Genomic DNA, 15,594 nt, shown 5'->3' with positions numbered 1-15,594 from the left:
GTTCTTCAAGAAATGTGTAAACAATAGTTTATTTTTAACAGACAGCATGATATTTAAACATTGCAATCCTTGAATTGGATAAATCTTACCTTTTAGCCTCAGAAAGAGCAGCTTCAAATTAGCTTGGTAGCTGGTTTTTCCAAATGCAACTTTCAGTCAAGTTCAGTCGGTTAGTATGGAACCACATGATCACCCCACTGATCACATGACCTATCATAAATGCGCTATAGGTGTTACTCTGGGACTTCATGAGTGAAAAATCAAGGATTAACTTAACATGGAACCATCCAGAGCATTAATAGGGCGTGAGACAACCGTGTCACCGTGGGTCCTTATGGGTTAAAGTGTCATCAGTTATAGTTTAATAATAACAAACCACAACATTTGACAGAATTTGATCATGTAAAGTTCATATGGCTTGTGCAGCAGACGAGCAACATCTGCCTTTGTTTGCCTTGTCCACATTATTAAACCCAAACATGATCCACAGTTCCAGTCAACAGTTTTTCAGAAGAGGACTTCTTTTTAAACAGCCTCTAATTTAATACGTGATGTTATGCTAATGTTTCTATCAGCGCAAGTGTTACTTCAACACTTGCGCTGGAGAAGACTGGAGGAAAATTTAACAACTCATCACTAACTTTGATGAATTCTCACATGCGTTTTGGTATTTAAGAAGAGAACCAAGAAACTGCCAGCACAAGTGATAATCAGTGAATGTGTGACAAGGAGAGCAGTGTACAGACGTTGGAGGCTGACTGTAAGAGGCAAATAGTTTAACACATATTTGGTTAATCCAGGCATCTCGTTAAATATATTTCAATAACAAAGGGTGTAAATAGAGAAAAATCAATGAGCTCTAAACTTTAAGATCCTTTTTTAATGGAGGATGTGTCAGGAAGAATTACAATATCTTGTAAACAGAAAGAGGGAAAGCATTTTCAATATTTTGTGAGAGGCCATAGATCTCATTTAACTTAAATTTACGCTAGTTTTGTGTTGACTTTGTGTTTATTATAGCATGGATACAATATGAAAAGAAGGTTAATGGTTTGGTGGAGGTTTAGCTCCTTTTGCAAGGATTTTGCAGGTTGTTTGCAAAGAAAACTAAGACCTATTGATTGAAGTCATGCTTCATTAAGTGTGACTTTGTTCTCTGGTTTAGATCAATTTCACCAAATTGACTTATGACTTCTCTAGTAAGGATTAATAAAGCCAGTTTGCTTTGTGTAACGATGTGTACGTTAGTGTAATTTAGGTGTGATACACTGCTGAATAAAACAGGAGTATCCACTACAAAAGCTTAAGATGTGGTCACAAGACTTCCTCTCCTCTGTCCACATCTTTCATATAAAATACTGCAGCTGTCGTGGTTGTGAAATGCACAATTCATAGCATTGATGATACAGATAATTATCACCTGAGCTGGCTGTTGTTATTCGCACCACTGAGCTATTTTAGCATCCTTTAGCTCATTGTTTTGGTGAAATGAAATTGCAATTGACGCTCAGTCAGAGTTGCCAGATATTGCAACACAAATGAGAAACCAGGCCTGTGAAAACAAGCCCAAAACAAGCTCCTTTTGGTATTGAGCTAGGTTCTGGGGAAAATAAATAAAACGTGTACATGGTTTTACAATCTATGGGACAGATTTTAAACTGTGGGTACAGATAGTCAATTTACAGATTGGTAACTGTACCCTCGGTACACCATTTAGTGAGCCGGTGATTACTGAAAAAATTAACTCCGACAGGGGAATGGAACCCAACAAACAGACCGTCCTGCCCTGCCTCTGATTGGCTAGTAGCATCAGGGTCAGAGCCAATTAGAAGCAAGATGCGGGTGGGAAAAAACTCTCCTGTGTGTGTGTATGGGGGAACAGGAGGGGGCAGAGGAAACAGGCAGGACAAACTTAACATATCAGAAATATCTGCTTGACAGCTTATTAATGGAGCCGGGAACAAGCCCAAATAAGCAGCTACACTTTAGATACAAGCCCCCAAAAAACGCAACTACCAATATTTGTAAGCAATTTTACAGAAAAACAAGCCCAAAGTCGCTTATAATAAGCGGACTTGGCAACAATGTGCTCAGCACTTCCGTCGACCTTGCTTTTATCAGAAGCAGACAGCTGCTTTCAGCTAAAAAAAAAAAAAAACAAACTCTGATACATTCAATTTACACTGCCTTGTCTGAACCAAACCACAGACTGACAGTTGACAGTCAGCAACAACACACCAAAAAGGAAAAGGAAGTGAGCATTGGTCTCACCGAAAAACACGACCAAGAATGAACGCTAAAGCTACGTGTGTTACAGCTGCCTCATTTAGAAAGGTTTAACACAAATGTTTTTAATGTTGCAATGTCCTTATATCTACAACTTAAATTGTAGATAAAACTAAATCCAAATCTCATTGGTGAAATAAGTATACGAAGACTGCACCACTTTCTTCTCAGTGGTGATGCAATTTGCAGAAAGAGTGACCGGGAGTGTCACCCTTTGAACTTAGCCTAAGGTAGCTCACAGTAGGTCATATTTTAATTCATTGCACCAAAGCCTGGACTATTTCCTCAATCGGTCGGTGTATTTGGTCTGCTGTGAACACCACAATCACACACCATTCTGGAACAAATCCACCAGAGACCACTTCTCTAACCATCTCAGCCCACTTGCAATTTGATTCTTTTGCAGACAGAACACAGGTCACCCACGGACTCTCGGGGCAACTATTTATGTGCATATAATTACACAACCAGACAGTTTTCCTAATGCAGAATAGGTCACTGTATGCCTTCAGAGTGTATCTTCTTCTGCAGAGGTGTCTGGTAGCAGCAATAAGCCTTGTCCACATATAGCTGCACAATCAAATTGTCAATCAAAATGTTCAGAACACTGGTATTCCAATAATCATGTGGGTGAAGAATGGACATTTACGGAGGAAACATGAACATGCAAGGTAATAGTGTGGACATTAAAACTCCTTAGAACGACAGTCAATACGTTTAAAAAATTAATTATTCCCTTAATCCAACTTCAGCTGGACAACTTAAGTGCATGCAAACACGTTACTTCAAATAAGACACCCAGATAATGCGATTGTAAATGGACTTTCTCTGGCATGTATACACTTAATTGGACTTTAACTGGATATGTGTGTGCATGTGCCACAACCGCTGCGCTAGTGTGACCCTAGAACAAAAATATCCAAGAAATCGGTTGCAGAAGAAGATGAAGGTAAACAGAGCCTGTAGAAGGAACACCTGAGAGATGCTGAGCATCTTATCTGCACCATACGTGGCGCACGTCTTAGGTATGAGATTAAAAAGCTGAACTATTCTGGTTGTTGTTGTAGCTGGTTGTTGTTTGAAATGCCGGTCTGCCGCATGAACAACTCTTGTTTAATATATGACGTAACAGGTCAACCGGAAAGGGGGCCATATTAACACGGTATTAACCCACTGACAAGACACATATCGCCACCTAGTGTGGAGGAGGAGGACATGTTCTCGTCAGTTATCCAATATTCTCTGTTGAATGTAAACTGGAACGAGGACTGTAGTCAGAAAGTCCAATTTCGAGCATAGCTCGATCAAGCTGTGCATGTAAACGCACTGAATGAAGGTAGATGGGGAAACAACCCTCCCAGGATTCTAGACACTGATGAATAAGTAGAAAAGCTGGCATGTGACTGCCATCCCAAGACTTTTTGGGATGAAAATGGTGGAAAGGTGGAGATTGGGAGGAGGACGGTTGTGACAGAATGACAGTGATTTTAAGGCACAGGGGCGAGGGAATGATTGCCTGGGAGAAGGCGGAATTAAATTAATAGTAATGTGTAGTAATTAGGGATGGAAATGGAGATGGGGAAACAGAGCCGACATTGATGCTCCATTTTCAATTCTATTATTTCCTGATTCCTGAGATCCAATTTTCCAGCAAAATTATGACCAATTGTAAAATTGTTTTTGGTGCCTGGAGTTGACGGTGTGTCAGAACCTCATTTGCCTGGACTGACCTGTGAACCCAAATCAAACAGAGGTGAAATGCACCATTGGACCATATTGTGTCTTATTACTCTCTCAATCACAATGCACATTTCATTTCACTTCTTTGGGCTGTCATGTCATTCAAGTTTATGTAGAATCCATAATGTACTGTGTACATTTACTAGTGCTGTAAGTCTTGCGAATCTTCCATATCTAATATTAGATTTGTTTACGGGCAGCTTTACAGAGAGCTCTTTAAGTCTTTGCTCAAGCAAATTTTAACTCTGCCAAATACTAACAAAGCTCTGGAGCTAAACACACAAAAGCTTCTTTAGAGACGATATTATCCAATGTCAGAAGAGTACCTAGAGATGCACAGAAGTCGTATGAATTATTGAGTCTTTTTCTTCAAACAATTCCCCTGAAGCACACCTCACAAAGTGGAAGTACAGAGGCATTGTCTGCTTTGGTGACAACAATCTCAGGCACCTGCCACCTCCATTGCCCCATGTACCCGTCCGGCATTCCTGTGTGCCCCTCTCTCTGTTTGTATCATCAAAGAGCAGCTGGTGGCAGGTGGTGTCCCGTTGAGATGTGAGTCCGTCCGGTGGAGCCATTCGACGGCACACAGCTAGTGAAGCAAACAAATGCCTGGCCAGCTTGTACCAATTTAATGCTGGCTGCTCTCATATGCATGTCCCAGTGGTGACCCAGTGACCCGAGCAGCACAGAGCGGGGGGCTGTTAATAGCTTGGTAGACATAGGTAATGAGGTTATCAATTAGAGGGAGACTTGCTCGCATTTGTCCCTGTTATGATGTTGTGTTTTCAAAAGGGCTTCCGGGGAAGGGAATCAAGGTGTGAATTTGTAATTGTCACTTCATTAGAAGAACCTGAAGTCAGTGTTCCATTATAGGTTGTTTTATTGTGAGCAGATGGTTCCAATGCAGAGAAGGTTTTGGGATTTGTGCAATAAATTACCCAGACAAGACTGCAAATGATGAAAGCCCTGTTATCCAGATAAAGATTAAACTGCACAGTCATTATTCTCATTCACACACACACAGCACACTTAAATGTCTGCATGTGTGTCTGTGTATGCTTTGTGACCTGCCAATAACAGTGAGAGTATTTTTGTGTTATGGGAGGTCACTCAGTATTCCTCTCAGCAGCTGACCAGACTCTGTGAGCGTGAGGGTCCTGGGAGGTGAGCAGACAGAAAAACAGCCCAGACCGGAGATTCTCTCTCCACACCCAAAGCCTCTGTGGCCATGTATTATTCACACAGAAGGACGAGGCATATACCACAGCGAGAGCGATAGCATGAAGAGATGTGTGGATGACAACACTCGGGGGCCAAGAACATGCGAAAGAGATAAACTGATGGAAGGACAGATAGAAAAACAGCCACAAGAACAGAAAAGAGCTGAAGATAGCCTGGCAGTATCAGAATCTGTGCGGCGCTGAGAGCCACACATCTATAGCAAACACTTGAGTGTTTGATATCGCTGATTAGCGCTCCTTGAGTGAGAGGGGTGAACCAATCAGTGAAATCACCCACTGTTGTGTGTGGGTTGAAGAAAATCCTGTGTAAACAAGATTTCAGTGGCACAGGGTTGAAGGCTGCAGAACTAGACAGTGAGTCCTCTTTGAGCTTAGCTTTTCTTTTTCTTCATAAAGTACATCGCATACAGAAAATCCTGCACATATTCTTACAGGTGTGATACACTTGAAAGCACTGGCTGTTTGTAAGTAAAACTGCTTTTCATCAACAGAGGATTATATTACGGTTCTCATGAATTCTGATTCTCTACTTAACAACAAGCAGTGTTTAGGATCTAAAAGTTAATAAGGCAGGATTAAAACGTTAATCAGGACTCAGATGAGACCAGACACAAAGCTCAGAAAACTAAAAAGCTGAAATAAGGGTGAATTGTCATTCTGTTGGATGATAAAATATCTAACTAGTAGCTAACATGTTTCAGATAACGGTATGAGTGTCAGAACTATGGACCAACTGAACAGCATGATTCAGGAACAACTAACTCTGTACAACCTTTTGTTGTTCTTCCTACCTAGCCTTAGCACGTTCCCCTTTTATATTATGTATATAGAGGGTATGCACTGAGATCATTGCTGCCCAGGGCCACGTCCCCCTGAGTGGCAAAAACCCAGTGAAATGCATCAGTAAACACAGCAAGACCACGAAAAATGTGAATTATCAGATCAAATTAAGGACCAGTGGACTTGACAATGATCCATACACACTAATATGTATTTGGAAAAGCGGACTAGCCTCAGTTTCAGTTTGTTTAAGCTAATTTTAGTTGATTTCATTATCATAAATGTAGCTAAATAAAAGATGCTAACGTTACGAGCTTTTAATATTACCTGACACTAAATGAGAACCACAACACCAGGTTTCTGTGCCTGGATTCCAGTTGTTTCTTCTAATGCAGCGATCCATTTACTTCTGTTTTCTTTGGCAGATATCTGCAAAAATATATCTACGGCTGCTTTTCAACTCTGTCGATAAAGTCAATCGCACAACAGCTCTTCACATTTTTATAAATTCTATTTTCTATTTATTTAAAATAATGCTGCTAATCTCCATGCTCAACCTTCACTTTTTGCCACTCAGTGGCTGTAACTATGGAGACTTCACTGGCTGTGACATCATGTTCATACTCTCTATACATCAAGATCGTCCTTCCTTGTCATTTCTTTGTATCAATATACTCTGCCTGGGCAACTGCAACCTATTGAATAGCCAAAAAAAAAGTAATCTTTGGGAAATGTATATATTTGCTTTGATACATTTCTTGTATCTGTAGGTAAATATGAACTTAGTTTGTGTAAAACTGGATGTAGGAGAAGCTGTTGACTTGATGTTAAAGTTAGTATTTCCTGCGTCATGCTAATCCACAGTTTTTTGTTTCCAGTAAACAATGTCACTGACAAAATATCCATAAATATAGTTACAGTCTTCTAATCAGCACTTTTCTTTCCAACGTCACCAATTACCTCCATGCATCTCTGGCTGCCTGGCAACCTCACACTGGCATGCCAAGCTATAGCTAGTAAATGGAGCTGCAGCTATTAGCATATCTAACAATGATATTTACATGTAAGCAAAAGGGAATGAGCACCTGTCAAACTCACCGTTAGAAATGATACTAGTGTACAACCGCAAACAGTGACATGAGTTTCTGAACACGCGGTAGAAAATCCTGTGCTATTCTTGGGATACCATTTAATGAAGATGCTGGATATTGACTGTGCATAATTGCTTTAGTCTTCTTTGCTGTCTCAGTAAATACATTTCTAACAGATCCCTCATTATTGAACTTCTGCTCACAGGGGGTTTCCATTGTTTTCCACCATCTGCTGTTGTTAGCAACTCTACAGGATTTACGTAGTCCCCACCGGATACATAGAGTCTTATTTTCATGCAGTAAAGCAATCTCTTTTTGTGTTTGTAGAGATTCTAAAAAGATTTTCCTTGGGCGTCCACGCAACACAGCCTTATTGAGTGTCTAAGACTGTTGCAGTCGTCTCTGCTTTATTTTCTCACACTAATATATTAATGCCAAAGTAAGGAGCTTACGATATTTAGATGTTAAAAGCTGCACAGAGTCCGTTTAACTTCTGAGAATGTTACATCCATGTGTTTTCCCTCTGGCACCAAAGACCGCCTACACTAGCTTACCCGTTCCCACTGTGTCATCTGTTCATCCTAAGGCTAACCAGCAGTGGAGGTCAGTGAGGATTTCACTCCGTCTATCTCTTCTTCCACACACACACACACACACCTTCTACATCCTTTTTTCTCAATCAATGTCCATCGGCCACTCAGCTTCAAATCCTCGTCAGCACAGCTCCTCCAAGCACCACAAACCTTAAAATTCAATTTGCACATAAAACTCTTGGCCATTCCTTGTCTGGCTATTCACCCGCTTAATTAATCTAATTAATCAGGAAAGGTATACCTGTCCAATCAAAACACGTGTGCCGTATCTGGAGAGTCCTGGCACCACTGCTCAGCAAAGTGTGAAGGATGAGACGAGACGATGAGACTTTCATTTTCCCCGTGCTGACGCTACAGCCCCTTTGGATTTTATTGCTTGTTTTGATCAACAGACGGTAGCGACAAATGCGTGAATGTTTTGTTTGTTTGTGTAATGAGAGGTGTAGCTGTCTTAAAGATGATAAGAAAAACCTCATTACAATATTTTTTTCATATTTACTGCATGATACATTTTGGAGAATCCATTCAAAATATTTAAAACGGCTGAGTCTAATGGATAATTGTGCGTTTAGATTAAGCCGACAGATTGATGCACTGTTAATTTGACCATCACTGTGAAATGCTTGAATTAAGTCAGGGCCACACCTGTGCTGGAAGGGCAACTTTAATGACTAGTTGAGCACTAATCGATACTGGTAGCACAGCGAGCCGATGCTTTGTGTTTAACATTCAAGGCTTGCGCCGCCGATCTGCTAAAGAAAGGTCTTACAGGGAAGCCTTTTGGCCGAGGCTTCCTCTAGGGTGTCAGGAGCCATCCACGCCTCTGTTGTCCTCTGCCACAACGTGACTTTGCTCAAGGACTTGTACAGCTCCAGTCTAATCAGCTTCTCTGACAGACACCAGACGTCCCTCTGTCTCTCTGCCGCCTCTGTCTCAGTCCTCCTCCCCCTTTCGTCAAGCTCCAAAGATATGGCAGTGTAGACTACAGCACCACTCTATTGGAACTAAGATGAGCGATGAGGGGAAGGGAGATATGAGACAAAAGGTGATGTATCGTGGAGGCAGAGAGGGGGAGAGTCAGCCCTTCCCAGAGCATGTCAGCCCTTTTATTACCATGATGTCTGCGCTATTATCATCATACCAGCCAACAAAAATCCCTTAAAGCCAATGGAGCGGCAGCTATACGGAGACCTTGCTGAATGGCAAATGAATGCTCATTTGATCTGCCAAGTGCAGGATGGAGGGAATGGGGAGTGGACATCATGTTGAGGACAGCCAGAGGCTGCGGCCAGTGTCACACGTGTGTTCAATGAGGCGTTTATAGACAGGCAGGAGATGAGAAGACTGTGTTGGTTCGTAAATTATTTCACACGACTGGGAAAGTAGTCCAGGGGCTCATGGAGATGATGATGTGTCTGGGTAAAAACTGAATGACTGGCTCCTCGGATGATGTATAAAAGTAGGCAGGGAATATGAGAAAAAATGGATGAACAGTCTTAAAAAATTTAGGCTAACCCTGCTAAAGTTTGGCCTTTCATCGACATTGATCACTATAATAGAGAATGATGACAGCCATTTCCCTTAGTCTATGAGGTGCTCACAGTGAACTGCAGCTACTCTAGATGATGACTCGCAGATGGATTGCTCGGACCTCCTTTCTCCCGCCTCTAAAAAATGCATAAAAATGTCTCGGGATGTTTCATCTTACCAAAGAGTTGCTTAATAATTCCAAACAAGTGAGTGTGAAGCACATTAAATTATTGATTTTAGTATTGATCTGGAGGAGCTGCCGTAACATTAAATGATGGTGGAGCATGAGGAAGTGATATACATTCATGCACCCTAACCCTGAGCAACATGGATGGTGCTCGCAGTTGGATGAAGCAAGAGATATCTGACTGTAGCTTTCATTAAATCTGCAACTACCAGACACTCACAGGCCACAGAAACAATCTCTAAAGATACTACTTGCATGAATTATTAAAATTCAGATGAAAATAAAAGCCACAATAAATGACCATTCCACTATGACCACTATGGAGCACACTGAAATGGATTCAACGAAAATCACGTGTTTCGTGCAAACAGAAACTGGGAAAACAGCCGACCATGTTCACATCCTGTAGAAACAGAGTAACATTAACATTCATTTGAAGTTGTGTTTCTTTCTGCTCACCAGCAGAATGCACAGTAAGTATCTATCGGCTTCTGGAGTCGGTGTAGGAGGACACTTGTTTTGTTTTTTCTTGCAGTACTGAAGAAAGTGGTGCAACTGAATCAAATATTAAAGTTGCCATCTACAAAATGAAAAGAAAAATAGTAGAATTTGGGTGTTTAATAAAAAAAAAAAAAAAAAACTGATCAACTGATCCTGTGGCTTTAAACGCTGCACACATTTACCTGGACCTCTTTGTGTATATTTATACTATAAGCACATGCCTGATGCGACAGCCTGATTTTGAAATGTTGCTCTCATAAAGTGGTGTTACTAAGCTTTGAGAATAATTTTCCCATTGTGAGTCATAGTTTGCATGAATGATGGGAGACTTTTAATGCCGTCTGTGCACTCTTGCCCTCTTTCATTACGTTAGTGCAGGCGCTGCCACCTCGGCTGTCATCGCATCTGGTATGCGGTAAGTAGGCATTAAGTTTCATAAAAGCATGACATGACACACCTCTGGTACTGATAGAAACTGGCACTTAAGAGTCGGTCTAGTTTGTGTCTACACTCACACACACACACAGACCTCAGCTCCCGCAAAAGGCAGCCAGTGGATACTATTACACATCATCCTCTGCGGCTGCCCGTCTTGTCATGGTCCCCTATGAATATTTAATCCCACCACCCCTTGCCCCTTCTCGCTGGCCTTCTCATCAAACGTCTGGTATTAATGTGCCACAGACGGTGTGCGGCACTCCTTCCCGCCCTTCCCTCCTCTGCTCTACCATGACTTGTGTCCTGGCGAATGCGCTATGACTGGTAGGGGTGACTCAGGGTGGGCAGCGAGCCACTGGAGTGTGGGGTGACATGAATGGAGAAGGGTTTATACCAGGTGACGCACTGGTGCATTTGCACCAGTACGTGGGTTGGACGTGAATTCTTCTCTTTAAATACTTGCGGAAAGAGTGCAAAACAGTTTAAATGGATTTAAGTGCTTCAGCGCAGACAAGACAACAAATGCCATACATCATAGGTCCTCAACAGGGGGTTTGTGACCCCTAGGGGGTGCGTGGGGGTACTGCATGGGGTTTGCTAAATCTTTGGTTGATTAGACATTTTTATATACATATATTAATTTCCCCCTCACAAATTTAAATTTCTTTAATTACACATTAACACGAATCCAACATATTTTAGTAAAATGCTAATAATACTGTATGCGCATAAATAGCAGTAGCCAAGTTTAACATAGAATACATATAATAATAGGTAGGAGGTCCCTACTACTTAATTTCTCCATCAGTTTGAGGTCCTTGGCCTGAAAAACGTCACTTCCCACAAGACCTCATGGATCCCCAGGAATAACATTTAAAACCAGCTATGAGACTGTTTAAGTCACACGCAGCGCTTTGTAAGCGTAGATAATGACCGTGTGCAATACCTGCAACACATAAAATCATACTAGACTGTCAACAGATTGTGTGATAATGATGCCTGCTGGCAGAAGTATCTGCAAAAGAAACCATTTCTCAAGAAATATAAATAAGTTGGGGAAAGTGGAAAAGTATGACTCATATGTACAAGAAGCTGCCATGAGTTCTGAACCGGGGTGATGAGGTTTACCTGATCAAACTGCTGATGCCGTCCGCGCGTGTTTTTTTTGTCATCATCGTTTCATTCTGCAGGATGCTCTAGACAGACGCTGAGCTCACCCGGCTCACACTAATTGGCCGCATCTCAATCTCATCAAGTCAAAAAGGCAGCGGAGGAGCCCGGCGTGGTGTCTCAGCTTCCCCCAGACAGGCTGCACACTGAGCGACAACACACAGAGGAAGTGGACAGAGGCGCGAGGAGGTAACCTTTTCCCGCGCCGGCTCCAGATAAGCACCGTGTCAAATGTGTCTGTGTGGGAAGAAGGGAAGACAGACTAACGATGCTGACACAGATAAGAAATAATGATGGGCAAAATAAATAAATAAATAAATAAAAGTTCCCCATTTAAAGTGCAAACTGGTCAGACGAGATAACAATGGGAGTAATGAACAGGGAAGGGAAGCCATTTAAACAGATAGAATACTGTAATTCAGCAAACCTATAGAATTTATATTCTGTAAGGCTTTCCGAGGTGTTATTGGGGATACCATGTCATATGTCAGCCATGAATACCAGCTATATATGGGCTCCATTATGCGATATTTTAGACTTCGTTCCTTCCTCCCACTCACTTCTGCCTCCCTCCCTCTCCTAATGCTGGCACGCTATACGAGATAAAACACATTCAGCTCTCGTGTGCTCCTGCTTCAACAAAACATACACACATGTATCAGTATAGCTCTTTTGTCTGGATGGAAACTAATCAGAGATACAATACACAGCATGTTCCAAATAACAGATGACGCCATATACAGTTTGTTGAATGTGAGTATGGTGTGTGGATACTCTGTTTCTCATTAGCTGCAGGCATTATGATTTATGATTTAGCTTGATAGAAACTGATGGCTAACGCTTTCATTGGTGTGCTTCTGTCAGTGTAGTTTAGAGTTTGGAGTATATCAGCCACCACTGTTTAAAAAAAATAATAATAATAATAATATTACACAGATCAGCCACAACATTAAAACCACAGGAGAAATAAATAACATTGACCATCTTCTGACAATTCAGTGTTCTGCTGGGAGACTTTTGGACCTGGTGTTCATTCATGTGGATGTTACTTAGACATGTAGCACCCACCAAGACCAGATCAGACCAGACCAGACCAGACCAGACACCCCCCATAGTGATGACACTCCCCAGCCATCCCCAGCAGATACACAAAAATGGTTTAGGAACAACACAAAAAATCTGAAGAACAGAACAAGGTGTTGACCTGGACTCCAAATTCACTAGATCCCAATCTGATCAAGTATCTGTGGGATGCACTGGAACAAGCCTGATCCACAGAGGCCCCTCCCCTCAACCCACAGGATGGTTTTCAGAGGAAAATTAATATTTGCACTTTCCCTGTGAAGCCACTACAACCCATCAACACGCAGACTATCCCGCTAAGTGGAATGGAACCGTTGTCATTTGTTCCACTTGTGACTCTTCTGCTCGTCTTCGTGGTCCAAATGTCAACCGAGAGGTCACACTGTTGATCAGTGACACGGTTTTACCGATACCAACGGAAGCTGGAGACACTTTTAAAAGTGCACAGTTCGGTCTTCATCTGCTAATTTATAATATAATGTCTATAAACTTTATATGAGAGCAGCATCTCCTGGCACTGCTAATCACCTACCATAGATTTACTGAAGACCTCCTTCCTCCCTCCCTCCATCAGACCTGCTATTTTCATCCTCCGACTCAAGGCTCCTCTTATCCTGTGGGCAGCGGAGAGAGCGTGCGGCTCAAGGCAGAGATGTGTTGTATGTATGCAACGCTGCCTTTTCACATTAGAACAGTACAATGTTGGCTGATACTCTGCTCTCTTAAAGAAAGTCCTGCAGTTAAAATTTGTTAACCACCCCCCCATCACCCGCACTCTAATGTACCCTAAAGCATTTTATTCCACGTACAGCTTGGGTGAACAGAGGAATTTAACGAGGTAAATCAGGCTCAGACCTTTTGATTTTCTGCGGGTAGTCGACTTCTTGAGATCCTGAACTAATATAGTACCTTCAACACGATCAGCAATGAGGAGATACAGAGTTATCTTCCATCTTTATGATCATATTGATATCTAGAATGATACTGCCCCCTAAAGGCACGGCTATAAAACAGTCCAGTTCATTTTCTTCCAGTTGAGCTTTATTCGTCATCTCAAAAAAATTAACAGATTCCGACCAAAATGACAATCACGTCCCACCTCCCTCCTCTCCCACCCCCAAAATAAACTAATCAACTCCGTCCTAAACGTGGATTAACAGGACTATCTTTCAGCTCAGCAAATAGTCAGCGGCCTTTTCTCTGTGAAAGTCGGCCACAACTGAGAGCAGATGAATTAAATAAAGGAAAATAATCGGGGTCCATAGTTTTCACAGTGCATTACACAGCTCTGCCATAAGAAAATGAGCTCATGAAATTACAATTCGGCCTTATCTTTGGAAGTTAAACTCAAGGTCGTTACAGAGCCTTTGCAGATTGCTCTCATCCATTTTCACTTCCGTGGACGAGGGCCCGCTCAGATTTGCCGTTTAAAGTATCTTGTCACACACACTTTATCTGACAGGATACAATTTATAAAATCAGCCACGCTTCTTCTGAAAGACACACCCCTGGCACGCAACCTAGGTTTACCGTTCATATCTGATTCGACACACGTTAATAAATTAATCAACTATTAGTTAGTCCCGCAACTCCCCCACCGCTCCGCACCGATCCCACCATAGAAAAAGAAAAAGTATCTCCTCACGAGAACCAAGAGTCCAGAATCCTATTCACCGCCACCTGCATGAGCGGATGGAGAAACCGACGCCACTTTAAAAGTCAGCTTTTAAAACGCCATCGGCTGTGGAGTGCATTACAGTAACTCGTTGGTGATTTGCATTTAAAGCAAGTGACACCGTTGACAATAACACTAGAACGCAAGGTATTGGCTTGTCAGTGTCTTTGGCTGGATTTCAGCAGCAGTTACTGAATCCTGTAAGTGACGGCATTGTAGGCCTCAGTTCAGTTTAACATCAAGCGCACACATACACATACACACACACACACACACAGGGTCACATAAAGGTCAGGGGGAGTTCAGTTTTTGAACCTTTTGAGCGCAGTTTTTATAAGTTTTAAAAATCCCAAAGCTGATATTTGTTGTTCGGAACAGTTCTAATCGATTCCCACTTTGTGTACGGTCTGAATCGACCCTAGTGCTGATGGGGGAGCAGTGTCTGATACAGTCCTGCACAACGTTAGGACTGACATCTTTCAAAAACACAAGGTTTTAGTTGACCTAGATAAATTAGAAATGTATAAAAATGGCTCATATTACAAATATTAACAGTTTTCTGAAACAATGTGGAACAACAACAACAACAAAAAAAAAATCAACCTGTAAAACGTCAGCTATCAGTCCAGAAATTCTGATTGGCCAATGAGGCGGTGGTAATGAGAGGTTCGTGCTGGGCTTCATTTGAACCCTGATTTAAATCACACCTTAGCACGCTAAACAGTCCACTAGCAAAACGCAGCACTGAAGAGATGTAACCCAGCTGCTCCCGGTGCTCTCTGAGGCAGGGATCCCGGACACTAGCGTTCAGTTCAGTGCACAAAGATGTGGTTCGGGGTGCGGCCTCATGTACGCCTGGCTTTCTGTCTCTTGGCCAGGCGCTTGGCTTCGTCCAGAGCGGCGCTGTCACCGCTGGTCTGAGCCATGCTCCTTACTCCCTGGACGCGGTTGGCCAGCTGCAACAGGAGGGGGATCACCTGCGAATCACACCAGTGACAGGTTTTGAACAAATGTGGATCTGAAATGTGAAATATGAAAACACTAAATGCAAGAAAAATAAAAAGGAAATGGGGTTAACATGAAATAAGGAGGACATTTCCTGCTGTCCTATTGAACATTAGCGGATAGTTGGTCCTTTACAGAAACAAGTCAAGCAAGTCACTGGTGGGTTATACCCAGACTTCTCAGTAAAAAAATAAATACATAAAATTTATGATATTTGAGTAAATAGTTGTGCATCATATAAATAAATCTTGGAATGAATCGTTAGTTTTCA

General features: G+C 42.0%; 1 protein-coding gene across 1 annotated transcript in view; it reads right to left on the bottom strand.

Moving 5' to 3' along the window:
- Positions 1-14,609: 14,609 nt before the first annotated feature.
- Positions 14,610-15,594, bottom strand: part of nomo (nodal modulator) — a 29,631-nt gene continuing 28,646 nt past the window's right edge. Inside the window, 1 exon segment of the mRNA XM_047577466.1 lies at positions 14,610-15,295. Coding sequence (XP_047433422.1) covers positions 15,164-15,295 — 132 coding nt within the window. The 3' untranslated portion in view covers positions 14,610-15,163.

Source organism: Mugil cephalus, chromosome 2 (genome assembly GCF_022458985.1).
Source record: "Mugil cephalus isolate CIBA_MC_2020 chromosome 2, CIBA_Mcephalus_1.1, whole genome shotgun sequence".
In the NCBI taxonomy this organism is placed as follows: Eukaryota; Metazoa; Chordata; class Actinopteri; order Mugiliformes; family Mugilidae; genus Mugil; species Mugil cephalus.
This window is presented reverse-complemented; position numbering and strand designations above follow the sequence as displayed.